Raw genomic sequence first — 26,666 nt, 5'->3', positions numbered from 1 at the left:
TACAATTTAAAAAAACTTCTTACTTTGAAATGACTGTAGATTCACAGAAAATTATAAGAATGGTACACAGCGATGCCGTGTTCCGGTGTCCCCAACAGTAACATCTTACGTGACAACGGTACAAATATCGCAACCAGGAGACTGACATGGGTACAATCCACAGATCTTGATTTTGAAAATAAGATTTTTTTTTTTTTTTAAAGAAAAAAAATCAAACAAGCAAAAACATCCCACGATGACCTTATTTTTCTGATTTCCTCCAGTCAGAGCTGGAGGGGCCTCTCCCAGCGAGGGCATTCCCGTTGACTGTGATGTGTCTAGGAACAGATTCAGACCTCCCACTGGGTGAACAGGCCTGAGCCAGGGCTGCAGCCACCACATGTGAGTCCATCGTGCAGGACGGGCTAGGAGCGCCAACACCCAGAGCCTCTGCCGGGCCGGCCTCACAGAGGAGGCCCCTTGGGCAGGGAGCCTCGCACACAAGACCTGCATCCCACCCTCCCCCTCCTCATGTAACACCTCACCCCCGCAGGCCCTGGGGCAGGCCACCTAACCTCAGCCAGCCTCCATCTGAAATCGGAGGAAGGTGACACCTACCTCACAGGGGTGACACGAGAAGTAAAAGAAATAAAAGCCCAGTGTGGCTCCAGACAGCCAGAAGTGCCGCCAAACCCGTGCCCTCCCCGCCCCCCACCAAACCCGTGCCCTCCCCCCACCTGCTTTTCTGCTGAAGGCACTCTGTGGATGCCCCGGACTAGAGAGAAGCCAGGTTCTGTCCTTCACCCATCAGCCAATGGCCTCGTACACTCTGGGGCCCTTGTCACAGGTCTGGAGACCCCAGGACCACCATGCTGGGGAGCACTGTCCCAGGGGACTCAGAGAACGGTGCTGACCCCACCTAGCTCGAACCCGGCATCATACCGCAGGGCGGGGTGCAGCCAGGCCCACAAACTACCACATGCCTCCAGGTTGGTGGCGAAGGCGCACAACGCCCTCCTGGAAGCCACGCCTGGCCCGGGCGCTCCAGGCAGCCCCTCCTCAAAGGGCCTTCCAGAATCACTGCCCAATTGTCCCAGGAGGGGCTGGGACCACTGTGACGCAAATGGTACCCAAGGAGCCGCACCCAGGTCTCCGAGCCTCCTGGCCCCACCTGTGTTCCCAGACACAGGCCGGGCAGCCGCCTGAGGTGAGGAGATGGGCCGGCTGCACGGGATGGGTCCCAGCGGTCATCTCCTTCTCTTGGCCCGCCCGGCCACACCCAGGTGGCTCTGCCACTCAGAACAGACAACAGGAGGGCTTTGTTCCTGGTCTGGCTGAGACTCTCTCCCAGACACCCGAGCCAGGAGGAGACCTGACATATCAGCAGCTTGGCGGATCGGGGTGGCGGTGGCGGGGACAGGCGGTCGGACACTGTCAGCACCCACCCTCAGCGAGACACACAGGCGTCGGCATGGCTGGGAGACCCGCCACAGGGTCCCCACAGACCTGTGCTGCAGTGCTTTGATTCACCAAGCAAAGGCTAGAGGCCACTGCTTACCCAGTGGGTGGAGCCACGGGGGCAGTGCTGACCAGCCTCCTTATCGTCACAGGCACCTCAGGCCAGGGGTAGGACCTCCCCGGGACACCTCTCAAGAGTTTGGGCTCCTAAGCCAAACTCCACTGAAGCAGAGTTTGCCCAGTGAATCAGCACCCTGGGGGTGGGCTGGGTTTCAGATTCTAAGAGTGGGCCAGGGCGGGCCGACCCTCCGTTAGCACCTTGTGAAAAGAAAAGAGGCGCAGAGGGGCGCGGTGAATGGGCTCGGGGTGCGGGGCAGACACTGGCGGCTCAGACAGCCCGTCTGTCCAGGGACTGTCCGCTGAGACGCAGCCACCTGGCCAGACGACAGGGCTAGCGGAGGTGGAGGGTGAGCATGTGGTCACCTTTCCTGTCTCCAGGGCTGCCCTCACACCCGACGGCCTCTGACCTTGCCCAGGGCATGGAAGGCCATGCCTCAAACACCCACTGGGGCCCAGGCAGGGCCGGCAGGAGGCCGATGGAGAGGGGAACCAGCAGGGCGAGAACCCGGCCTCCGGCCTCTGGCCTCCTGGAAAGGCCCTCTCTACTTCTTCAGGGTCCAAACGCCATGTCGATCCACAGCAGGCAGTCTGATGTCCCCGGCCTCAGGAGTGTGAGCGTCCTCCGAGAGCAGGTCCGTCTCTTACCTTAGCTAGAGTGTCCACCACGCCCACCAGCGGCTGCTTCGCAGGGTATTTGGCCATGTCCCATTCGAAGTGGGTCACAAAGGACGTTAAATCAGCTGGAGGAATACAAACACATGTCCACAGATGAGCGGGCTCTCCACGTCTCACGAGATCGCAGTTTCTGAAACCCAAGCCAAGCACCCCACTCACAGCAGGGGAGCGTCTGGAGAGCACGGACTCGGGGCCCGGAGGCAGCAAACGTTCCCCGTGGGAGCGCGATGCTGAGCTAACTGGCCAGCTGTCGCAGTACACTGAGTCCCTCCAAAAAACACACCACTGGCCACAGGGACACCGTCGCAGGCGGGACGCTGTCACAGGCGGGACACTGTGCCCAGACTCTCGCTGAGGTGGCTGCCACAGAGACCTGTGTTTGGGGGAGGTTTCTTTTTTCCCCAGGAGGCGAGAGCAAAGCCAGGGATATTCCGAGGGCCCCAGGCTAGTTCCCTGCCTTTGCCAGTTGCTCTGGCCACAGGCCCCCGTTGGGTTATCTTCAGAGTCAGGGTGTCTTGAAGGCATGCCAGAGAGCCCCCAGCCAACCCCGAAGACCACGCAGCCAGTCACAGCTGCCACTCGCTCACAGGACGAGCCATCTTCCTGCCTCCTCCGCCCAAGCACTAGCCAAGGATCCCAGGTCTGGATCCTTGTGGCAAAGTCATTCCCCCACTGTAGTGTGGCAAACCAAAATCTACATTCATACTAAGTTAATGCCTGATTCTGTGAATCTGCACATTCATGCCAGATACTAAAAATCACATTCGTAAACTCCAATAGTTTGCTAATGTTTAAAATGCCTTCTTTAAAACAGACGTGTGTGTCGAAATTGCTTGGCGCTCGGTGGCCGAGCACGCGTGTCTGATGAATGAAGAAGGATGCGGTACAGACTTCCCGACAGAAGCCCCTCTCGTGACCGTGGCCGCCTCCTCCTCCTCCCCTGCATGCCGGGAGCACCAGCTCCAGCTCCAGGTACTGACCACTGGCCCGGGTCGCATGCCCAGGGGCGACCTTGTCCCGGCCACGCACATTACTCTCGGTGAGAACGTGGTCTCACGGGGTCCTCCGCCTTAGCAAGTGGCAGCCCCCCTGGGCCTTCAGCACATCCAGTGCCTCAGCTGTCCCTGTGCCCACTCGGGAAAGAACTGGCCTCTCCTCTCTGCCCCTGGCTGAGGTCAGCGAAGCCCGGTCTCCGAGGCAGCAGTGCGGAGCCTGGGCAGAAGTGTGGAGCCTGGGCAGGTGGCCTGTGACGTCAGGCCATGACCCAGAGGGGCCCACTCTGCATCAAAGCACGCCGTACACAGGGGCGGCTCTGCAGCAACAGTGATCACACCCGAGAACCCAAACCAGGCCTCCTCGGCGGGCAGGAGAACGCGGGCCTGTGACCACCGCGGCCGCAGCCTGCTGCCTGGGCAGTCAGGCAGGCCCTTCTGGTGTCTACAACCCCTGGGCACGTGTGAGGGCCCAGGCCAGACAACAGTGTGTTTGCTCAGCTTCTGCAGAAATCGAACATATCTCTGCCCTTCCACGCCCAAAGCTCAGCCAGGGGCAAAGAGCAAACAATTAACAAAAAGTGCCCAGGTAACGCGAGAGCCTGTAAAGGGATGGAGTCCACTGACAGGTGAGAAAACCAAGACTCAGAGAGGTGACCTGTCAAGGTCACAAAGCGCATTACGCAGCAGGACCAGGTCCGACTGCTCCAAGCTGGTGCTGCTGGCCGGCCACACAACCTGAATTCCCAGGTATGTTCTAGAAGAGATTAGACTAAAACCCCACGTGCCAGGGCTACACTGAGTTCCTCCAATTAGTTCTGTCAATCACCAGTTCCCTGCTCTGCAGAAGGAAAAGGTTTCCCCATCCAGACAATACCCAAAAAGCCTGAATCAAACTAAGTTTGTTAAGGTCGCTTGGCTGCGGTACTTTTCAGAGCCTTTACTATGCCGTAGCATCTTTGACTGTGGTTTACACAGGCCTGGTGTATAGAACAAGCTTTGGAAGTTCTAGTCCTGGAAGGCACAGGGGACCCGACTAACAGGAGGCCTAGAGATAATGAAAGAGACTAAATAAACAAATAAAGCTGAATTTCCCCCTCCTGAGAAGAGGCAGCATCTCTGAGAGTTGGTGCCATCTGGACCGAGGATGGACATGACGAAATAATGACATCTAATATGAAGTAACGTGAATGTTGAGTAGAATGTCAGCACTTGATGACTATTTTAATGTGAGCTGGAACCCTCGTGCCCTAAAGACCAGGTTTTAATGTAGAAAAGCAGCTCTCTACCGTAAGTCACCTCTGCAGTCTGGGGCCCTACGAGTTACCTGCTGGAAATAAAATCAACCATTTTTTTTAACAAAATAATTTTTTGGCCAGCATCAGAAAGAAATAGTGTAACAAACAGATTGCATTTGGGAAGGCATTTGGGTAACTTTCGATCTGCAAAGATTCGTATTCATTCTAAAGGGATCTGCTGGCTTTAACTCTACCAGTTTGAGCCGAGAGAAGAACCCCAAAGAAGTGGTTCCTTCTAATGCAGAAACCAGAAATAGCTTGTGTGGGTGCAGGGGCTCCCTCAGGAGGCTCGAGGGAAGCAGGTTCCTGGCATGCATAAGCCCTGCTAACGCCACACCAAGCTAAGCCTGGCATTTAACGAACAGCCAGCCTTCAAGAGCAGGCAGGCAGGAGGACGCTGGGGACAGCCATTAAGGCATGAAGTAAACTGTGAGGCAAAGATGCAGAAGTCCACTTGGAACCCCAGAGTCAAAGCATCCCCACTCAAAGAGGCATGCAGAGCAGCTGGAGAGGCAGAGGAGGCACGGGGCAGACGGGAAAGGGAAAGAACGGTTGCTACCTGTGTCATACGGATAGAGTGACCAAGCTGTGAGGTTGCTACTTAGGGCATCTGTCATAACCTGATCACTGTACCCCTAGAACCAGACCAAGATTCCACATTCCCAGGGACATGCAGGCACCACACGGAACACCACACGGCAAACAGCGCATGACCTACTCTTTAAACATTTCATTTTTTCCTTCAAACCTGCAAGGTAATAAGGTGGCATTACTCAACCTCGTTCACACACAAAGCCAGGTTCAGACTTGGGAGCGTGAGGATTTCCGTGCATCAGTTTAAACGAGCGAATAGAAAGCTTGTTAAGGTTGCCAGGAGTGGGGGAAATGTGAATTTCTATGTAACAAATGGTATCAATGTTAAATACAGAATCTGTACGCTCATTTTCAGTACGCACGCATGCATAAAGTTTTAAATATTTATTTAAACACCTAATTCTGGAGTTTCCAAAGTTGCTAACTTTCTGTCTTGCACACTTGGAGTGCAGTCAAATTAGATGACACAATTAATGGACCAAAACATTTTTGGTCTAACTCGGGGTACAACTTATGACTTTAGTGTGAGGCACGCCTCAGTCCGGGAAGGCGTCTGCAGCGCAATTTTTGCGGGGGCGGGTGGGGGGGTGAGGGTGGGGACGGGGTGGAAGGTAGGGAGCAGGATGGAACTTCCTATGCAGGATAGAGGGGATGGGAAGGACCAAACGACCATTATTCCGCTCTGAACCCATTTCCACTTCAAGTTTCATAGAGGATTTGAGCTACAGGGTAGAAATGCTGGATGCTTTAGAAATCAGACAGCGGGGCGAGGAACTGGCAAAGGGCCATGTCTGCCAAACACAGGTGCTGCTGGGCTAAAAGCAGGGTGGAGGCCTCTGTCCACTCGGAGCCTCCAGGGTGAGGGGAGGGGTGCACATGACTTCGGTCATTACCTGTGGCCACAGCTAGGGCCACCGACTGGGCTGGCATGAGCCGAGAAGGCCCTGGGATGAGAACGCTTGAGTGACTCACCTCCGTTGGCCAGGAGGTTCTCCTGAACCTTGCCCTTGGCGTCTTCCATGACTTCCACCACGCTCTGGGCCATTTTCTTTATGAGGCTTTGGGAGCAGAACAAAAGGCCGGTTAGAGTAGGGCATTCCATCAGAAGATTCTCGAGCTCTGCTGGAGGGACGAGCCACGGGTGCCGTGTTTTGGGGGAATCATTTGGCAAGATGTAGGGAGAGACTTAAAATGCTAGTGGCCTCCAAACCAGTATTTCTACTTCTGGGAAACTATCTTAAGGAAATAGGACAAACAGAAAAAGGTTCAACAATAGGAGATTGTTTAAGTAAATAATGGTATATCCAGCCGAAGGGTTATTAGGCAGCCGCTGAAAATAAGATTCACAAAGAATTTCTAATATCATAGAACAAGGCACGTATTATAACGTCACATGGAAAACAAACAAGATGTGAACGTTTATGGAAAGCATGGAGGCAACCGTGTGACAATGTTCTTCCTGCTTTATTTTCTTTTATAATCAGGTATTGCTTTTATAATTAGGAAATTAAACCTTTTTAAGTCTCCGGAAAGTATCCTGAAGGCTTCAGAAAGTATGAGAAAGGAAAGTATCACACCCTGCTCCCGACTGTTGGACATTTGGGTTGTTTCCGCTTTGATAGGATGCTGCGATGATACACGTCCTTTGCCCACTTGTGCAGGTGCATATGTAGAATAAGTTACTACAGAGTAATGACTTGAATAAGAGGTATAAACATTTACAATTTTAGCAAGTACGCCCAACTACCCTCCAAAAATACACAGTCAGTGTACACTCCCACCAACAGTGAGAGAGCCCTCTTCCCTAAACCCTCGCCACCATCAGCTGTAGTGAGACTTTAATTTCTGCCAATTTGATGGCTGCAAATTTATCTCATCGTCACTGTGATTTGCATCTTTTTCATCATCAGTGAGGCTGGACATCTTTTCATAGGTTTACTGACTCCACAAATGGCTGTTTTCTTCCGTGAATTGTGTGTTCCTCTCCTTTGCCAGTGTCTCTACTGGCTAATCTTTTTAAAAAAATTTACTTATAAGAGTTCTTAGTCTTCCCATTTTAAAGATGAAAAAATTAAGACTTAAAGAGCTAAGAATCACCCTCTACAGGGTGACAAGTGTCAGAGCAGAAGTTGACACCCAAACCCACATGACTCCAAAGGCCAAGCTCTCCAATGTTAGTCTAAAGTGAACTCCGACAAGTTCCTCTAAAACACTTGACAAAAACTTAGACTAACCCGTATGGGAAGATGCAGAAATTATACTTTTAACTAAAAAAGCAAGTTGAAAACAGTATGTAACCCTGATTGGGGTGTTAGGTATACTGATGCACCCAACAAAATTCATCAACCTGTTCGTGAAAGCTGTGTATATTTCACCCGATGTAAATTCTACCTCATGAAAATCAATTTTTTTACAGTGGCTAATTTAACATTGCCGGAGTCGCAGAGATGAACGGTGAGACGTGTGTCTCCTGATATGGCGCTCCGAGAAGAACATGGCCTCGCTTCTGTGGGGTCCCCGCCAAAAGCGGGTAACCCGAATCTAGTCACGAGGAGACATCGGACGACTTCAGATTTAGAAGCATTGTACACAATAACTGACCTGTACCCCCCAAAACACCATGTCCTAAAAGTCGAAGAAAGCCTATGTAGCTGTTCTAGTTTAAAGAGACATGACGATTGCTTGTAAAAAAAAGAAATAGAAAGCTATGTGAGTGTCTACCATCTGAGAAAATAGGAGATTTCCTTTGTTATGTGTAACGGACACTGTTCGGATAACTGGTCATAGCCAAGTAAAATCAGTAGATGGAACAATACTATATTCCTGATTTCCATCATCGTACTAGGTTATATAAGAAAACGTCCCTGTTTTTAGATGATACACATTAAAACCTTTAGCAGGAAAGGGACATTACACCTGCAGCCCATTTCAGGAGACTTGAAAAGAGTGAGAGAGAAGTTAAAGCCGATGTGGTAAAGGGAATATGGGAATTCTTTTAAGTCTTGTGACTTTTCTCCAACTCGCGTTAACTCAGAATGAAACGTTAAAAAATGTCTAAGCATGTACAGCATATAATCCCACTTAAAAATTATACATCTGTATATGAAAATATAAATGAAAATCCTGAAAGAAAAGACACCAGACTGTTGACACTGGTCACCTTCATCCCAGGTACAAGAATGGGGACTTTCCCCCTCCATGTATTTCTATGACATCATGTTTGAATTAAGACATATTACTTTTGTAAGTAAAATAATAAAAGGAACGAAATAAAATATAATAAGATAAATAATGAATAAAGATGAACATACACAGTAGCATTATTTACAACAGCCAAAAGGTAGAAGCAATCCAAGTGTCCAATAATGGATGAGTGGAAAAACTAAATGTGGTAAATCATACACAGGAATATTACGCAGCCCTAAAAAGGAAGGACATTCTGACACAGGCTACAACACGGATGAATCCTGAAGTCATTATGCTAACTGAAATAAATTTGTCCTGAGAAGAAAAATAGACTGTGGACAAAAACAAACAAACAAACTAACTAACACAGGTTCTATGGAAGGTAACCTCACGGGTGATCTGATCATAAATTCCTAACTGGGCAGGTCACGTGGGTAGTTATGCCCCAGGCATATAACTTTTTAGCTTCTTAGTTCCCTCCTTAATTTTAAATGCATAGAAGAAACTTCAAAACTGTTATTCTCCAGACATTTGAGACCTTGCCAAGAAACTTCAAAACTGTTATTCTCCAGACATTTGCCCCCCCGGCATATGTCATCAGTTTGGCTCAAATAAACTTACAAAAATTCCCTACAGTTTTGGACATTTCTTACGCTGACAGTATGATTCCACTTATATGCGGTACGTAGAGTCGGATTCCTAGAAACAGAAAGCACAATGGTGGTTTCCAGGAGCTGGGGAAAGGAGGGATAGCAGAGGTGGGATTTGGATTTTAAAATAACCAGCATGTATTAATAACAACAACAACGACAACAACAACAACTTAATAATGGTATTACGAATAAACAAAATAATAACTAAGATAAAGGATAAGGCAAGAGCGTCCTACCTGGGCTCAGCCTGGTACAGTTTCTTTCAGATTAACCTCCTTTACCTTGGCAGTCAAATGGGGAGCCCCAGGGGAGGAGCTGAGGAAGTTGGGGGCAGCTGGGTCTCCCACAATTCTCTTGAGAAAAGTGTGGATATCAGGTTGCAAGGTCCTGAGTGCAAATCTCTGCAACACGAAAGGGAGGGCTCCCCTCTTCCCGGGCCCTCTCAATAATGCAAGCAAAAGCAGGCTGAGGTTGGTCCGGTTTTCAGAAATCACCCCAGGCCTGGGAGGAGAGGGCCCACAGGTGACAGCTGGAGTTTCCGTAGGGTTTTGAAGCAAGAATAACAATAGTGTTTATCTAGTGAGCAGTCCTCAGCCCTCAGAAAGGCACTTTGCATAGAAATGTACCCAAATTCTCATGACTAATGAGAGGAAGCCTCAAAGAACCAAGAAAACCGAAGCTCAGAGAGGCTAAGAGACTTGACCAAGATCTCTCCACTGGTGGCTGCGACATCAGCTGGTTCTGACCATGGACCTCGCCTCTAAAGCAAGCCTCTGCCTACCACACCAGCTGCTCTCAGCACACCAGGTGTCCCTCCTAGATAACCGACACCCCAAGCACGCTCCTCGGTGCTAACTGTTCTCAGTGGCGCCATGGAGGGGCCACAACAGGCCCGGCTCCCTCTGCAGCCACACGGGAACCCTGAGACCAGCTGAGGCCCAGAAGCATCCACACAGCTGGTGACTCAGGGGGCCCCGGGCACCTCACCCAACTCCTTTGTCTCTGCTGCCTCCTGCACCGAGGGACAATGAAATCAACTCCACGGGCCTTGCAGCAAAATCATCAGGGATATGTGACTGGAGAGCAATCCCGACCTCAGACACCCCGCTTTGAATGTGGGTTTGCTTCTCAGAAACTGGAAGTCGCAAGAAGTGGATATTTCCACTTTTCCAGGGGCTCCCCTCTGCATGCTATGAGTAGAGCCACTCGGCAAAATTATCCATCACACGAAAACAGAATTCGCTTTAGCCAAGTTGGCATCGTATGGTTCTATTCACCCAGATCGTGGCATAGTAATTCTTGATCCTCTTCCAAAGCCAGCCTGCCCTGAGAGAAAATGTGCCCCAAAGCGGGGCAGGGACAGAGCGGGCTCCCTGTTCCACAGTGTTGCTCAAATGCTCTAGAGTCCTGCAGTCTTAGGGACTAAGTGGCAGTCCCCTGATTACAAAGGAAAAGGAACAGTGCACATGTGTTGGAGAGTCGGCCAGAAAGCCAGCCTAGCACGCAGCCCGTCCCCATGCCCGTCAAAAGAAAGGCCCCTCTCACGTGGGGTCGGGCCCAGCGCACACAAAGCAAACGGGGCCCAGGGTTGGGCAACCTGCAGCCCATTCCAGGGGGTAAATGCACAAAGGCCAGAACAGGTGATACGCAGAAATGGAAATAGAAAGGCTGCTAAGCACCTGAAAATATGCTTACTCTGGCTGGTAATCCAAGAAATACACATCGAAACAATCGCACACCATTTTCACTCTGCCAGGTAAATAAAAAGTGTTTTCAAAGCACAAACTGACCAGGGTATGAAGAAAAGGCACTTCTCCCAAACTCTCTGGAAAACAATTCAGCAGTATGTACAAACGGCTTTAAATGTGCCTGTACCCTTTGAACAACCAGGAAATCCGCTGGAAGAAATACAACTTTAGGAAAACACCAGAAAGCCAGAGAGATTTATGCAAGATGGTAATGGAGATATTCATTATAATACAAGGAGGTAGGTGTTTTATTACCTTAAAAAATAAAATGAAAGAATTCCCCCTCCCCTAGATAAAAAAAACTCTTAACATTACTTTAGAGTCATGCCTAGGAAGTGTGACCATAAAAGCACCTGCCCGCCTGAATCATCGCATGGGTGACAGATGAAAGGGCCTTTGGAGACCAAGGAGAGGTGGTCACTTGCCCGAGGTCACAAGGCTCCTGGGTAGCTGACCAAGGTTAAAACAAGGCCTCGATATCTCCTGCCTGAATTTTAGAGTAATAAATGGGACCAATAACAGTATTTTTTCATAAGACCGTTCCTCATCTAAACTCCTTGTCTGTTTGTGCTAAGACAGTTTTTGTAAGTTAGAAGAAAGCAAAATCAGCCCAGGCAAACATGTCCTCCACACTGCAGAGGTGGCTGGGACGTCACACGTGGTCAGGCCCTCTCGAGCCCCATCCACACACACTTCATGGCAACTCCACGAGGACTGCGTTGCTTTTCCTGGTTCATCTCAAAGTGTCCTGGCCTGCCATCTGCAATGTCCAGAACAGGCGAAACCACGGAGCGAGTGGCCAGTGACCAAGGGCTGGGGGGTGGGTAGTGGGAGGTGACTGCGAACCATTCTGGGGGTTCCTGTTGAGACGATGACAACTTTCTAGAATTAGATGGTGGTGACAGTTGCGTTACTTTGTAAACACATTGGAGACCAATGAATTGTCCATGTCAAAGGGGTGAATGACGATGTGTGAATTAGATCTCCATTGAAAAAGGAACATGTCGTGGCCTCTCTCGGCCTTGAGGGTGGAGACCCGGCCTGGGGGAGAATGTCAAGGACTAGTCTGGCCCTTTACGCTGGACGTCATTCCCTTCTTCACAGTTCCTTGGCTCTGCTCCCTTTTCTCCATCACCCCCACATTTTATAGCGATCACATAAAATGGTAACTACGCACTTGTCCCAGCCCTGCCCCGGCTCACCGTCCCAGACAGGTCACACCGTCTTTCTCCAGGTTTCTTTCAATGGCCTCTTCTCTGCTTTCCCTGCCTCTCCCAGTCCGGCCTCTTCCTGTCCATCCCTCCCACCACAGCCAGAGGGATCTCTACAAAATACACATCTTAGCGTGCCATTGTACTGTTGAAACTATGTCAGTGGTTTCCCAAGATGTTCAAATATTGATGTTCAAGCTCCTTAGTGGAGTTTACAAGGAACACCCCGGTCTGCCCAGCTTCCTCTTTCTCCACCCCTCACCCCACCCGTGCCGTCCTGCAGCAGCCGTCTGGAGCCACCTGGAATATCCTGAGCTACCTGGGTGCTACTCACCCTTCATAGCTGCCCAAGTGCCCCCTACTCGAGGCAAGTCGCCCCTGACAAATACGACAGTGCTGGATAACACCCCCGCTCAACACGTGTTGCTTCTTGCACTCAACAAAAACACACTGAGTGTCCACTGCACACCACGCAGTGCTCTGGGGAGACTGGGTGGACAGACCGGAGCTGCTGCCCCCGCGGGGCTTTCGCTGGGACCCTCCCTCAACCACATCAGTTATCACACTGTCGGAAGTGGGGTTCCCTCATCTGGGTACGCCACTAAACAGACAGACCTATGAAAATGTATTCACTGCGCTATCACCAGCTCCTGCAAAAATATGGGAAATGCATGGCTGCCGGAAAATGCTGGCTGACTGGCTGGCTAGACAAGGACCTTAAGATGAAACAGGACATCAGTTCAACGTTCCTGCTTCACTCACATGTCACCCAGGATCGATTGTCTTGTCTCTTGTACGCCACTAAACAGACAGACCTATGAAAATGTATTCACTGCGCTATCACCAGCTCCTGCAAAAACATGAGAAATGCATGGCTGCCAGAAAATGCTGGCTGACTGGCTGGCTAGACAAGGACCTTAAGATGAAACAGGACATCAGTTCAATGTTCCTGCTTCACTCACATATCACCCAGGATTGATTGTCTTGTCTCTTTGCTCATCTACCTTATCTCCCAGAATGTGAACTTTTCAAAGCATGGACATTTCTTATTTAAAAAAAAAAAACAACAACAACCCAGTGTTCCCCGTGTCTACAAAACAGTGAGCACTCAATGCAGCTGTGATGTCAAGCGTAGTCCATGACAAGGGAGCCAGGCCCTGGGACCTTATGCCTTAGAGGGTCCCAATATTGCCCTACTGTAGGCTAAATCTATCCCATGAGATCTCAAAGCAATCCAAAGGTTTGAGGGTCCCAGGGGCTGTGTGATCTGACACTTTGGGTACTAAGGACCTCAGCTGCCTCAACAGGTAGGTATTTACCCAAGAGAAATGAAAACATGTCAATATAAAGATTGTACATGAGTATTCATAACAGCTTTATTTTTCATAGCCCCAAACTACAAACCGCCTAACTGTCCCTGGTAGCTGAATGGACGAGCAAACTGTGGCTTACCCATGAAATGGGATACTATTGGGTAAAAAAATGACTGTTAATACACACACCACAACACGGACAAATCTCAAATGATGATGCAGAATGAAAAAAAAAACAGACAAAAAAGAGTACATACTATGCTATGCCATTTATATGAAAGTTCCAAGAATACAAACACTCTGATAGAGACAGAAAGCAGATCGGAGCTGAGGGAGGTGCAGGAGGAAACTGACTACAGAAGAACACGTGGGAACTCTGGGGGGGCGGGTAATGGGTATGTTGATTGTTTCGACTATGGTGATGTTTCATGTATGCATGTCAAAACTCATTAATCAGATTGTACCCTTTAAATGTTGCCATTTATTGCATGTCATTTACATATTTTTTAAAATTTTTGTAAGAGTTGGAGCCAGACTGATGACACATGCCAGGGAACAAGATCTCAAATGCTCCCATTTATGTTTAAATAAAGCTTTGAGGAAAAGAAAACCTGCAGTACACAATGGGAGCACTTCCTACCTATCGGTTTGCAAAATCCCCCCCGTTTGGCAGCACGCTGCATTAGAAAAGTTCTAGGAAAATGGAGATTCCCCTTCGTTGCTGGCAGAAACGCAAAACGGTCAACCCAGAAAAATCTGGCAACGCCTGTCAAAATTACAAAGGCAGATGACCTCTGGACCCGGCAATTTGCTTCTGAGAATTCATCCTGCAAATACGCCTGCATACTTATACGTCCACAGCAACGACGGAGGTGCACGATGACACGTGCATCACGGCTGGGAACAGTCCCCTGCCTCACAAAAGTAAGTAGGCTGAGTGTCCATCCTTGGGCTGCTTAGTCCTCCCCCACGTGGGATGCTAGGTAGCATAAAAAGCCAGAAAGCTCTCTACGCACCGATGGGAGAAATCTCTGAGGATGTATTGTTAAGTGAACAAGAAGCAAGATGCTCCAGAGCACCTGTGGCTTCCTGCTTTATGTTTAAAAGGGGGAAAAATAAAAATATATCCTGGAATTGTCTTGTGTTTGTATACGGAAGCACCAGAAATTTATCCAAGCAACTGATAAAAGTGGTTTTCTAAGTGGGGGCCAAAGGGGGGCTCAGATGTGGGGACAATGTCGGGGAGACTTCTCTTTGTACAGCCTTTTATGCTGCTCCGCAGTCTGTTGCATGTGAAGCACTACCGGTTAAAAGGAAGACTTTCTGATAAGCTTTTTAATGTGCATTTAGAATCGCTGGCCTTGAGATTGACTGCTTAGAAGTATTTTAGGATTAAATGGCATATGGCTATGTAAAGTGCTTATTGAATGATAGCAATGTGTCTCAAAGTCTCAACCCCAGAATCACCCCGAGAATGTCAACTCCCAATCAGTGTCCCCGGACGTGGTACCCAAGGACCTGTACCTTTTTTTTAAAGTTCCCCATCATCCAGGTGCTCAGAGAGGAGCCCCACCACTGGGAGATGATGGACATGCATTCGGCACCCACTTCTTCAGCACCCACTGTGAGCCAGGCCCCACTCCAGGAGCTGGGCATAGAATACCTTTCCCGTGTCCTTGGGACTTACACTTGACGTAGACAGAGACAAACAAGGGAACTATTAAATATCGGTATGTGGAACGCAGAGAATCAGAACCGGGTGCCCTGGAGAGACTAAGCTGGCTAGCCTGGAGGTCTCTAGAGGAGGCGACATTTAAATGGAGATTGGGATGACAAGAAGGAGCCCAACCTGCAAGAGTGGGGTGGGGGCAGGGCGTTTAGGGACTAAGGTTGTGCACAGCCCAAGACGCAGTCGGGGTGGTGGGGGCGAGCAGGCCAGCGGCCGCGAAGGAGGACAACGGGGGCCCGACGGGTGAGGGGTATGGACACCAGGTCAAGAGCCTGGCCTTTATATTGAGGGTGATCAGAAGCCACGGGAGGGTTTCGAGCAAGAAAGCCATGTGATTTCATATTTCTGTAAAGAACTTTGGCAGCTTTGTGGAAAGCTGGTAGGAGGGGAGCAGGAGATGGGGTAGGGGTTTGTTGCCAAAGCACAGGAAGTCGATAAAGCGGCTTGGATGAAGGTGAAGCACTGAGAAGTTGGCAGATACGGAACAGGTTTTAGAGGCGGAACCCACAGGGCTCCGTCCTTCCTGGAGTCTCAAGTGCACGGTCGGGAAGGAGGGGCCCAGACGGTCTGCTCGAGCACCGGGCATGAGGGCCCAGGGAGCCTTTGCTGAAATGGGAAAGACCAGGGTAAAAGGAGAACGTATCCACGTAAGCTGTCTGTTGAGAATGATGTTAATTTAGGACGTGAAGCCACGCAAAAAAGGACCATTTAAAGTCGTCCCTTAAGCTCTTGAAAAGAATGACAGTCTAAGTGGCTGCCATCTACTTGAGGTGTGACAAGCCAACACAGAGTGCAGAGTGAACGTGACGGGGCTGAGAGCTGGAGAACAGTGGAGCCGGGGATCCCAGGAGTTGGCCGAGGTGTATGATGGACGTGCCTTGTACTAAATTTAATCTCCAAGAAATTGTTTTGTGAATTTCACAAAGTCGCCTCGGGCTGGCCCTCACGCACGCATGCTCCACAGAAGCGGCCAGCCGACATTCTTTCCTTCCCTGACGGCTGGACTTCTGGTTTGGTAAGAGCTGCTCTGAGTTTGGAGGGGGGAGGGGGCCTGTCAGGTACTAAGCCACCTAAAGCAAGGCAGAGACTATCCCAGCAGGGCCTGGAGGAAGGGGCGAAGGCAGGGCAGGGCAGGGCAGGGAGAAGCTAACTGCCATCTGTCAAGGGCCTGTGACCACGGAAGTGAGACAAGCAGGTTGACCAGGTTAAGGCTTGGCGTGCATCAGCTATGTGACCTTGTGGAGGTGACTTAACCCTGTAAACCTGAGTATTCTCATCTATCACGTGTGAATATTCGCTCGGTGCACAAGGCTGTGGTAAAGACATGAGGAGGAAATGGAGGAACGGGAAGCATCAAACCCAGGGCCTGGCGCTCAGCGTGTGATCAATAAACGGCAGTTACCAAAACAGGGAAGTGACAGTCATTGGGTGGTGCGGAACTCAAGCCAGAACACAGTAAAAATGGGCACTAGTAAACATCAAGTCATAGAGATTGACATATCCGGTAGTAACAGCAAAGGGTACAAAGCATAACGACGCGGACATAGCAGACATGAAAATCATTGATAACGTTGCTCTAGGAGACTCGCCTATCGACTCTGTACAGTGAAACTGGGAGAGCAGACCCATCCCAGGTACTTGGATCCCTTAGAAAGAGCAGCACTAGATCAGGTCACAACGAAAACCTCCCATTCCCAAGGTAAAAACAGCACTTACTCCATCCGCCAACAACAAAGCAATAGAATTAGAAATGAAAAACAAAAACGGACACAACCACCAAAAAAACTCAACCATCCGGAACTAAAAAAAAAAATCAAAAACTTACAGAACATCTAGAATGAATGGTCATGAAAATTCCACTCATCAGAAGTTAAAAAAAACAAAAAATTTCATTGCCCTGAGCATTACAGAAGAACACAAAAATTAATTAATTAGTTAATTAAGCATATATTTCAGTACGTTTTACAGAGAAGAGCAAGAAATTAAACCTAGGTAAAGTAAGAGGAAAGAAATTAGGAAAAATGCAGAAATTTAAAAATTAGAAATCAGAACAGTGATAACTGATTTTTAAAACTTGAGGAAAAAGCTGCTTCTCATAAACAGAGAGTAAAATTGATTGGGTAGCTTAATCAAAGAAAATGAAACAGCAAAAAATGATAAATTAACAGAGACAATTATAAAACTCACACACACAAAAAAAACAGGTTGGTAGGCTCCAGGCAAATAAGTTGGAGAAGCTGATGAAATAAATTATTTTCTAGGAAAATGAAAATTACCAACATTGATACTCCTCTTCCCCCAAAGAGAAAACTAAGAGAGACCAATGATACCAGCACATTTTGTGACTAGAACGTCTAAAAATATAGCAAGTCCCAATAGAGCACAATGACGTATTTTAAACCTTCTGGGAACAGACCACTCCATTACCAATTAAAGCAGCTATGCTCAATCACGGTGCCGGGACCAGCACCTGGGAACCTGTAGAAATGCAAATTCTCAGGCCCCATCTGAGACCCGTGGAATCAAAAATTCTGGAGGCGGAGCCCAGCAATCTATGTTTTAACACAACCTTCCAGATGAGTCTGATGCACACTGCAATTTGAGGGCCACTAATTGAAAGTGTTTGGAGACGCTACCCAAGTGTGGTCTGCTGACCAGCAACACCAGTATCCCTGGGAAGCTTGGAAGGAGTGCAGAATGCTAGGCTCAGCCCAGAACCAGAGTCAGAATCTGCATTTTATCAAGATCCGCAGCGAGGTTCATGTGTGCGGTTGGGAAGTACTGCCCAGCGCTGTCCAATAGTAATATATCTGAGCCGCATACATCATTTAAAATTTTCTAGTGGCCACATTTAAAAAAGTAAAAACAGCGAAATTAAATTTGTAGTTTGTGTAACTCAATATCCAAAATATTATTTCAATAGAAAACCAACATAAAAAATGTATTAATGAGATGTTTTACTTTTTTTGGAGGGGGGGTACTAAGTGTTCAAAATCTGATAGGTGTTTTATATTTTACACATCTTGATTCAAACCAGCCACGTCAAGTGCTCAGAAACCCCATGTGGCTGATGGACGCCACGTTAACCAGTGCGGGGAGGAGGGGAGAAAGGAAAAGAACCTCCAAATCCTTTTACAAAGCCGCCATCTTTCTTACACTATTATGGCTTTCTAATTTTGTGCTGTCACACAATAAGCCAATCAAAATATGGTGGTTAAGACTGAGGACTCGAGAGCCAGGCTCCCTGGTCTCTAACCTTAGCTTTATCATTAATGCACATCTCTGGGAGGTCACTGAGGGAGCACTCAATAAATGTTAACTATTATTATGTCACGGTGATAACACTATGATGTCGATAGCATTATTCGTATGTACTAATGCAAAATCTTAAAATATTAGCAAATAGAGTTCCACATTCCAAGTAGGGCTTCTCCTTGGAATGTGAGGATGTTTCTATAATGCAATTTATTAATAAATACATCATATTAAGGTCAAAGGAAAAATAAAACATAAGGCCAATTTATTATATGCCACAAAAGGAATCCGAAAAAAAAAAAAATGCAACACTCATTCTAGATAAACTCCTAGTAAAAGAGAAACAGATATTTCCTTAGCACAATAATGTATATTTTGAAACAAGAGTCAAAATGATATTTAGTGGTGAGACACTAGAATTATTGAAATTAAAAGTAAGAATGAGACGAAGATGTCCACTACCATCATTGACAAATTAAACATTTTTTTTCAAATATTAGCTGATACAATAAAGCAAGGGGGGGGGAGAAACAAGAGAAAATAGGGAGAAATTATTACTTGCAGACAGTACAATCACATGCCTAGAAAACCTTAGAAAATAAGCTGAAAAACCATTAGAAACAATAAGGAAATTCAATAAGTTGGCAGCTCATAAAGTTAATTCATGAAAATCCCTATTTACAAATGATAAGCATTTAGAGAAAAGATCTCATTTATAATAGCAAGAAAACAAAAAATGTAATACTTGGGGGAAAATGAATAAGATATCGTGCAGGACCCTTATTGAATAAAACATTAAAGCTCTACTAGAGGAATAAAGAAAAAAAAATTCATTCAATTGAAAGATGAACTGTGCTCATTAAAACACTCAAAAGTATAAGAATGTCAATGCCCCCTAATTTCAGTGTAACCTCAAATGAATTATCAGTAAGATCTTTGCACCAACCACGTGCCAGGTTCTGCTCTAGATGTCTGGGATATATCAAAAAAAAAAAAAAATCTGTTTGTGCTTAGTAGAGAGCTCAAAATAAGGTGTTCAGGATATATAAATATTTGAACTGGTTCATGAATATATGTGAGTGTATGTGTGTCTTTTGTTTTATTTGGTTTGTCTTGCTTTGTCTTGTTTTGTTTTGTCATACCAGAGAAGGAACCATACGACACCCTAACAATAGTTACCTATGGGGAGAGGAATTGGGGTTCAGGTAGAATTATTTTCTTTTTGTACCTTTTTATACCATTTGACATTTTTTAATGTGGAAATATATTACTTTTAAAAAATGTCAACAGTAATTATCTGAGCAATGAGTAAGACATTTTTAAATGTCTGCATTTAAAAATATTATTAAGTGTCATCACAAATAATAATGATTGATCATGCAGGCTGGGAGGGTGAAAGGGAGGAAGAAAAGGTCCTTTTTTGGTTAGTTCATATAAAGCCCAGGACACCGAGTCCTGCTGGGTTCTGGTGGGGACCAGTTAGGGGCAGGGCCGACGCAGACAGACAAATGCAGACAGACAGACAGACATAGACAGACCCTTAACAGGCGCGTTGGTGAATCTGGATCAAGGATGTACTTCCCCTCAGCCGCGCCCAGCCCAGCTAGCTCTTTCTAGGAGCATCTTTCTTGGCGTGTTTCCTCCTTCTGAACACGGAGAGATTGGATCGGATCTCTAGAGGCCGTGCAGCTCTGATATTCTAGGAATCTTCCTTCTTTTCATTCATTCTGCTGGTCATTGAGGGTCTACAATAGTTTCTGGGGACCTAATGTGCAAAAGACTGGCCTTGTGGAATTTACAGTTTTGTCGGGGAGACAGTCCAGGGTGGTGAGTGCCATGAAGGAGGGGTTGTGTGCAGAGAGAAAAAATCAGAAGATCTGAAGGTGGGGGGTGGGAGGAGAGTCGGGGGGAGCTGACCAGGATGAGCAGATGATAATAGGGGTAAAGGGGGTGTGGGAAGGTTTGAAACAGTCTTTAAAGTGGGAGCACATCGAACACGCACAATAGGATTGTGAAGCAGCTTTGAAGAATCTAGAAACCACGCAGCATACACACACAGGCTGACAACTGATATTTGTCTAATGAATCAAAGAAATGTCATGCATATAATCTCCATCGGATGTTCTTGCAGTGTCAGAGAAGAGAAGTTTGGAAAAGTTTTTTAAGTTATTCTTTGCTTCTCTCTAGAATTCTCTTAGGATCTGTGCTCCTAAGCAGACATCCACACTCAGATGTGTTATCTTCGGTCAGCCAACCCTCGGTCAACTGCGTGGAACCACGTGGGTAAAGAAAAGCCATCAGCTATTCCACAAGCCAGGTCATGTACTCCAGCACAAGTGACAGTCACCGATGGACCAGAGAAGCCCTGAATGCCCGAGCACCTGGGAAATGTAATATTTTGAGCGGCACCACCAAACTGGCTAAGATACTGGGAAGGACTCAACACATAGGAAAAACGGGGAGGGATGGCATTTTAAAAGATAAAATCATATGGTTTCTCAAATGTTCATGAATTACAGTGTAATTCAGAGTAAACTAACAAAGGCGGCATAGAGGAATAAATCAAAAATAATAGGAAGGCTCCACTGAGCAAACCCCGCCTTCCAGCTACATGGAAAAACACTCTAGTGCCCTGAGTAAATAAATAATAAAAGGATATGGAAACAATACACCTTGAAAACTCTTGTCCCTTCTCTGTTCTCCTGCCCAGAAGCAGTGCTGACAGGTTTATGCTGCCCAGGTTACATAGCCAGCTAGCATTTATTTATCTAATAACACTTGAGTACTTTTCAGAGAATCAGCTAGGGCAGTTCAAAACCCTGAAACTAGTCTCCTTATATTATTAGTATATTGCATTATTTGACTCCAAACTCCAGTGTGAATTCCTGGACTAGACAGAAACAAATAAGAATTGTGGGGTTCTCACCCCATACCACTTTTCTTCCCACCCCCTCGATAAGAAGGTTCTTGAGACTGCATACAGGGCCAAATGAAACAATACACAGTGATTTTCGTTCTTACCACAAACCTATTTAAAAAAAAAAAAGAAAACACTTTAATTCCTATCTGTTTCATAATCACAGCCTTAACTTTGCTTACTCACACATTTTCATATTATTTCTAAAACAGATGCTATCCCACCATCACAAGCAACTTGTGCAAGAATTGGTACAGAACAAAATCCTAATGCTCACTGAAAACAAACAAACAAATAAATAAAAAGTGGGAGTAATAATCCAGGACCACAGAATTTTAGAGGTGGAGGGGGCTTCAGTGAATAAGAAAGAGGTTAACGGACTTGTACTAGGGAAGAAAGTTGGAAGAAAGAAAGGTCTGGAAAGGTAAAATGCTGAGCAGCTGTCGTTTCTGCAGCAGGCCTAGGAACAATTCACGCTTCTTAAGCCAACATTGCTGCACCTCGCTGCACAGCCTCATGCCGTGTGGTTTGTCAGGGCTACTGAGAAAACCGAAGGTGACGGCCAGCCAGCCCAGGGCAGGGGGCTTCCACGGTATCTGTCAGACCCGCCTCCCCGTGGTGCACAGCGGCCCGAGAAAGGAGTTGCTATTTAGAAATCAAGCCACTTTTTCTTAGAGATTAATTTTTCACAGAACATGTCCTGGGTTTTGACAACACTTGACAGAACAGGGTTTTACTCCCCTTCGTTCTTCCCTGAAAGCACAGAGATGATCACCGGTACCCCATTTTACAGATGAAAAAGCCAAAGGTTCGTTTTCTTTCTCAAAGACCGTGAGCTGCAAACCGCCTGGTGTCGAGGACTGGCCTCTACGTGGTTAGGCCAACGTCCACAGAGAGCGAGATGTTACGAAGGAAGTCTTCGGCCACGGGAGGGGAACAGCGACCGCACGCAGAAAATCTAGTTCCTGGCCCATGTCACCCAACTGCAGGTTAGAAATCCTCAAAGCGTGACCACTAGAACTCCTAATTATACATTTTCCATAAAAATGCTTTAAAAAAGGCAGTAACTGCCATATCGCCATTCCCCTGACAAGAAAAAAAATAGCACCTGTCCACAGGCCCTGAAAATCTGAAAGAAACCCTCAACAAAGGCAGTGAGGTCAAGGAGTCAAACCCTGGGTCATCTCGGTGTGTGTATGACCCGGCTCGTGAAGACTGTCTCCTCATCTATCCCATCTGCATTTTTTAAAAATCATCTGTTAAACAACAGGTTCTTATCTTCACCGAAACAAAGGATCACTATTATTTAAAAACTACCTAATAAATCATGGCTAATCTATGTAACATAATATTACAGTGGAATAGTTAATGGTGAGATAGAAAGAACAAGACTCGAAGGGAAAAGCAAGTTAAGTAATATGTATAACATGATGTCACCTTTGTTAATACATATATGCATGAATAATATGTGTAGGAAAATCAGTTGTACATCCTGAAAATATAACAATGGTGGTTATCTCTGGGTGGCGAAATTACGGATGATCTGTATTTTCTTTTCCATGCTTTTCTATGATCTATAAATCTTTTCAAGGGTTTTGTACCGGATTTGGAATAATTTTTTTTAAATGATTTGCAGACTCTAAAATATCCTCATATACTTTGGGTGAGAGTAAAAACAGGAACAGCTTCTCAGAGGCCAATGTGGACAGATGGATAACATGTGACATACAAATACACTTTGATCCAGCATTTCGACTTTAAATTATCCTACTTCTACTTGTGTACAAAGAAGTACAGGAAAGGATAGTCGTTTTAGAGTCTTCATAATAGCAAAAGTCTACACGAAATTTAATGTCCATCAATAAGGAAATTTAAACAAATTAAGGCAACATCTATTCAAGGTAATGCAGCTAGTACAAAGAACGTGCAGTCATGGAGTGACATGAAACTATCTCTAAGATATGTGATTAAGTGGCGAAAGCAAGCTGCAGAACGCATGCTGTCATTCGTATAAAACTATTTTTAAGGCTATATTCATATTTACTTGTACAAGTACTGGCTGTCTCTGGGTCTCCTAGAAAATTATAATAACATTGCCTTGAACGAGAAGAAATGAAGGAACAAGAAAGAGGAAAACAATTTTCACTGGAGAACCTTCTTTTTGTACTTTAAATTTTTTACTATGTGCACACGTTACTACAAAAACAAATGCAAACAAAAAGCCTGGGGTCGGGGGGTGGAGTGCATCGATTCTTTTTCTAAGTGTTCCAGCACCTTATGTACATTTGTCCTCTTCCTTTTGAAAAACGCTGCCTCCAGCAACAAAACTATGCAAGGACCCCACAAGCTGCTGTTGACCAGGCGCCCTCACATGGACCCTCCCTGGCTCTTTCCAGTGACTTCTAGGACCAGGTTAGGACAAGTATGGACTCAGCCAAAGCAAGAGCACTGTGTCCTCTGACAACAATGTCGAATTCTCACTTGTGTGTAGTAAATAAGAAATATTTTACCTTTCAGCAAAGGTATCGAGTTTCCCCAACTCATCGGAGAGGCCAACAAGGGAATCCAAGGTCCCCACCTAGAAAGATCATAAAGTTAGAGGCTCCTGTTTCATGGCAGAGACGTGTGGGTGCCTTTGCAGTGACAGACAGCGTGAAGAATTCTGTAACTTCCATCTTGAGTTAGTTGACCTTGGTCAACAGCCAAACTGGAAGCTGGGAAGAGCTCTTCAGGGAAACCTGAAGATTTGGGGTTGTTTATATGTGTGCCAACAAGACAGACTGTCACATTTGTCTTAGGAAGAGGGGACTACCGTGTCGTGGTCTGCCCTCAGCTCATTTTCCTCTTAGAATGGTGGTCTGCTAGTCATGGATTAATCCCCACAGCCGAGAAAGAGCTATACCAGAAAGCAAGTTAAAGAAGTTATTTCTAAAAGCCTTTCTCTTCCAAGAGAATCCAACCAACCCCTTTCCCTGCTCATCTCTGAGGTTACGAACGATGATCTTGCTGGGGCAGGGGGCTGCTTTTCCTCCCACCTCCACATTCGTGGAAGCCCTCTTCTTCTCTGATTACTTACAACGATCTGTGTGGGGATTATTACAGAGCACAAACTGTATTTCAAGGTTTATTCACAGAAGAAGGGAAACCATGTTGTCATGTTACCAACCACAAATCAGGCATTAAAAAGTAATGAAGAAATTATGAAGCCTGAGTATCTCTAGTAAGTGACGTTGCTGCTTTTCAAGCAACTTGATTTTAAGCAACTTTGGGCAAAGGTCCTGTCTTTTTTATCTGTGTACCCTCCAGACTAGCTCAGGGCCTCACACAGAGTAAATGATGAGAGCGTGCTGAATTACTGTCACGGCGTCTGTCCCTGGACAGTGGCGGGTTTGAAAAATCAGCAAGATACGGATTCAGAACCCAGAGCTGCCACTTACTGGCTCTACAGCCCTGGTCTCCTTTCTCAGACCGTCCCGATCTATAATGTGGGACTTGCAAAGATTCGAGGTGACGCGTTTAAAGTGCCAGCATGCGGCTCGAAAAATGCCAGTAAATGTAGCAGCATCACCAACAACTATGGCAGCGGAAGGTGTGGCTCTTTCGGCACAGGGACAAACTGAGGTTTAGAAGAGGTTTACACTGCACTTTGCTAGAAGAGGCACCTCTGGGTGAATAGCTAGTGCTATTCCTCCATCATCCACAATGCCGCGTCTCCTTGGAAACCTACAATCTTAGGAAGCGCTGCTGAAAGTCCACTCTGGTGGAAGTAAGAAGATTGTACCTCTCTCTCTCCTCTTTCGTGTTTGTTTCTTAACTTTGTTCTCCACTGCGAGAGCTCTTAAACACTCACGCGCCATCAAATCTCCTTCCTTCCTCTCGATCAGAACCAGAAGGATCTTGGATTTCCCGCCCTGCCCTCAGTGCAAGAGGACAATCAAGGCTGAAGCTCTCCAAGCCTGCATTTAAACTATATTGTTACTCTTAGATGTTGAAGACAAAACAGGAAGCATCCGGGAGAAACTCACAAGAACCCAAGTGTGTAAGATGCTGTTCCCATTTGAAGACACTGCTCCCCACATTCCTCTCTCCCTATTCATTCCATCCTGTGGCTCTAAGTCCATAGGTACCACAGTTAATTTGGGCTATGATGTGAAGTCCCATTCAGACCAGTGACTGCCCCCGTCCACACTCACTCCCAAGCTGCTTGTCAGTGACGCTGCCTTTGCTCTGTTCTTTTCTCCTTGGCTTCCCAGAAGACACCCTCCCACCCCACCCAATCCATCATCTCCCTCCTCCTCCCCAGGAACTTTACCTTGAAGTCAGGAATCGCGAATTTGGTGTTATAAGACAGGTTGGACTTGGAGGTGACTGTGTTCATCCTCTCCAGAGCTTGCAAATTTTCCTTATCGCCAGGGGCAGAAATTAACCAAAACTCTGACATGTTTCCAGTCTTCTTTTATCCAGTTACTGACCAGAACCGCAGCCACACACACAAACAGAAACAGGAGGAGAGAAGTGTCAAATATCTCTACTTCTTCACCACTCGCTTTCCTCGGAATTAATCCTCTTCAGGATCTGTCACTTTTCCTCATTTCCCATTCTTTGTCCCTTTGACCTTCTAGTTCAGATTTCACAGTTCCAAGGACACCCATTTGCATGAAGCTGACCTCCAATACTCTTATCTCCACCCAGAAAGCCCTCAGGTCTTCACAAAGACTCTGGCAGGTCCTCCCCTGAGTGGTTCTGAGTGGTTTTCAGGAGGAGAGGGGGGGAGGGGACATGCTTCCTTTTCCTTCCACTCTCCCTTCTCCAGTGAAAGACCCACACCTGACCCGGCAGTACCCAGTGCGCTGGGCTTGGGCGCCTGCTGGAGCCATATTTCCCTCCCTTCCACCATGCATCTTCTGGAATGCAGGATGCAGTGGACGCAGGAATGAGACAAGGAGGCGTTCTCACGATAGGCTGCCTGGGCAAACCCCAGATCTTAACTTACAGCCTTGAGGTGGGTGCTAGCTTTAAAAACAGACTTCAGAAGGACTCATCTTCTTATAAAATAAGAAGGGAGAAAAAAAGAGTGGTGGCGGGGGCAGGGACAACTATAGTCATTTTCCCGCAAGATTAGGTGTCCACTCTGCAGACGGGGTGACTTGTCGGCCAGGCAGGTAGTTTCTGTCCAGCGCCTGTGGCCTCTAAAGTTCATTAGTTCTGACCATTCAAACGTGTAGACACCCACGCGTTTCTCCCCTCGGCCCGTTTCTCCCTTCCCATTGCCTCCCCACAGCTCCCCGGCTAGAGAAAACAAAAACAAAAATAAAACAGACTAGCCTCGGACCCGTCGCGGAAGCTTCTTTTTTTTTTTCTTTTTTCTTTTTTTTTGACACCCATCTCACTCCGCTCCAAGATAATCTCAGCTCCTAAGCCCGCGCACCCCGAAAAGTTCCTTTCTGCCTTGTGACCTGGGGACAAACTGCCCCTGCGCACAGCCTGGGGAGATGCCACCTGCCTGGCCCCGCGGACGGGGCAGCGGAGGCGCCGGTT

The 26,666-nt window shown here is 47.0% G+C and overlaps 1 protein-coding gene across 2 annotated transcripts in view; it reads right to left on the bottom strand.

The window, feature by feature from the left end:
• The window catches only part of ATP6V1C2 (ATPase H+ transporting V1 subunit C2), a 39,487-nt gene extending 13,903 nt beyond the window's left edge, over positions 1 to 25,584 (bottom strand). The window contains exons 1-4 of one of the 2 annotated variants that reach the window (XM_006910234.3): positions 25,441 to 25,584; positions 23,639 to 23,706; positions 6,089 to 6,174; positions 2,203 to 2,297 (exon numbers count right to left, since the gene is read on the bottom strand). In XM_006910234.3, the coding sequence (XP_006910296.1) occupies positions 2,203 to 2,297; positions 6,089 to 6,174; positions 23,639 to 23,706; positions 25,441 to 25,569 (378 nt within the window). In that variant the 5' untranslated portion in view covers positions 25,570 to 25,584. The remainder of the gene's footprint in view (positions 1 to 2,202; positions 2,298 to 6,088; positions 6,175 to 23,638; positions 23,707 to 25,440) is intronic. The other variant, XM_006910233.3, reaches the window with a different exon arrangement.
• Between the last annotated feature and the right edge of the window lie 1,082 nt (positions 25,585 to 26,666).

Source organism: Pteropus alecto, unplaced genomic scaffold (genome assembly GCF_000325575.1).
Source record: "Pteropus alecto unplaced genomic scaffold, ASM32557v1 scaffold61, whole genome shotgun sequence".
Classification (NCBI taxonomy): Eukaryota; Metazoa; Chordata; class Mammalia; order Chiroptera; family Pteropodidae; genus Pteropus; species Pteropus alecto.
Note: the sequence above shows the minus strand (reverse complement) of the source record. Positions and strands in the feature narration are given on the sequence as shown.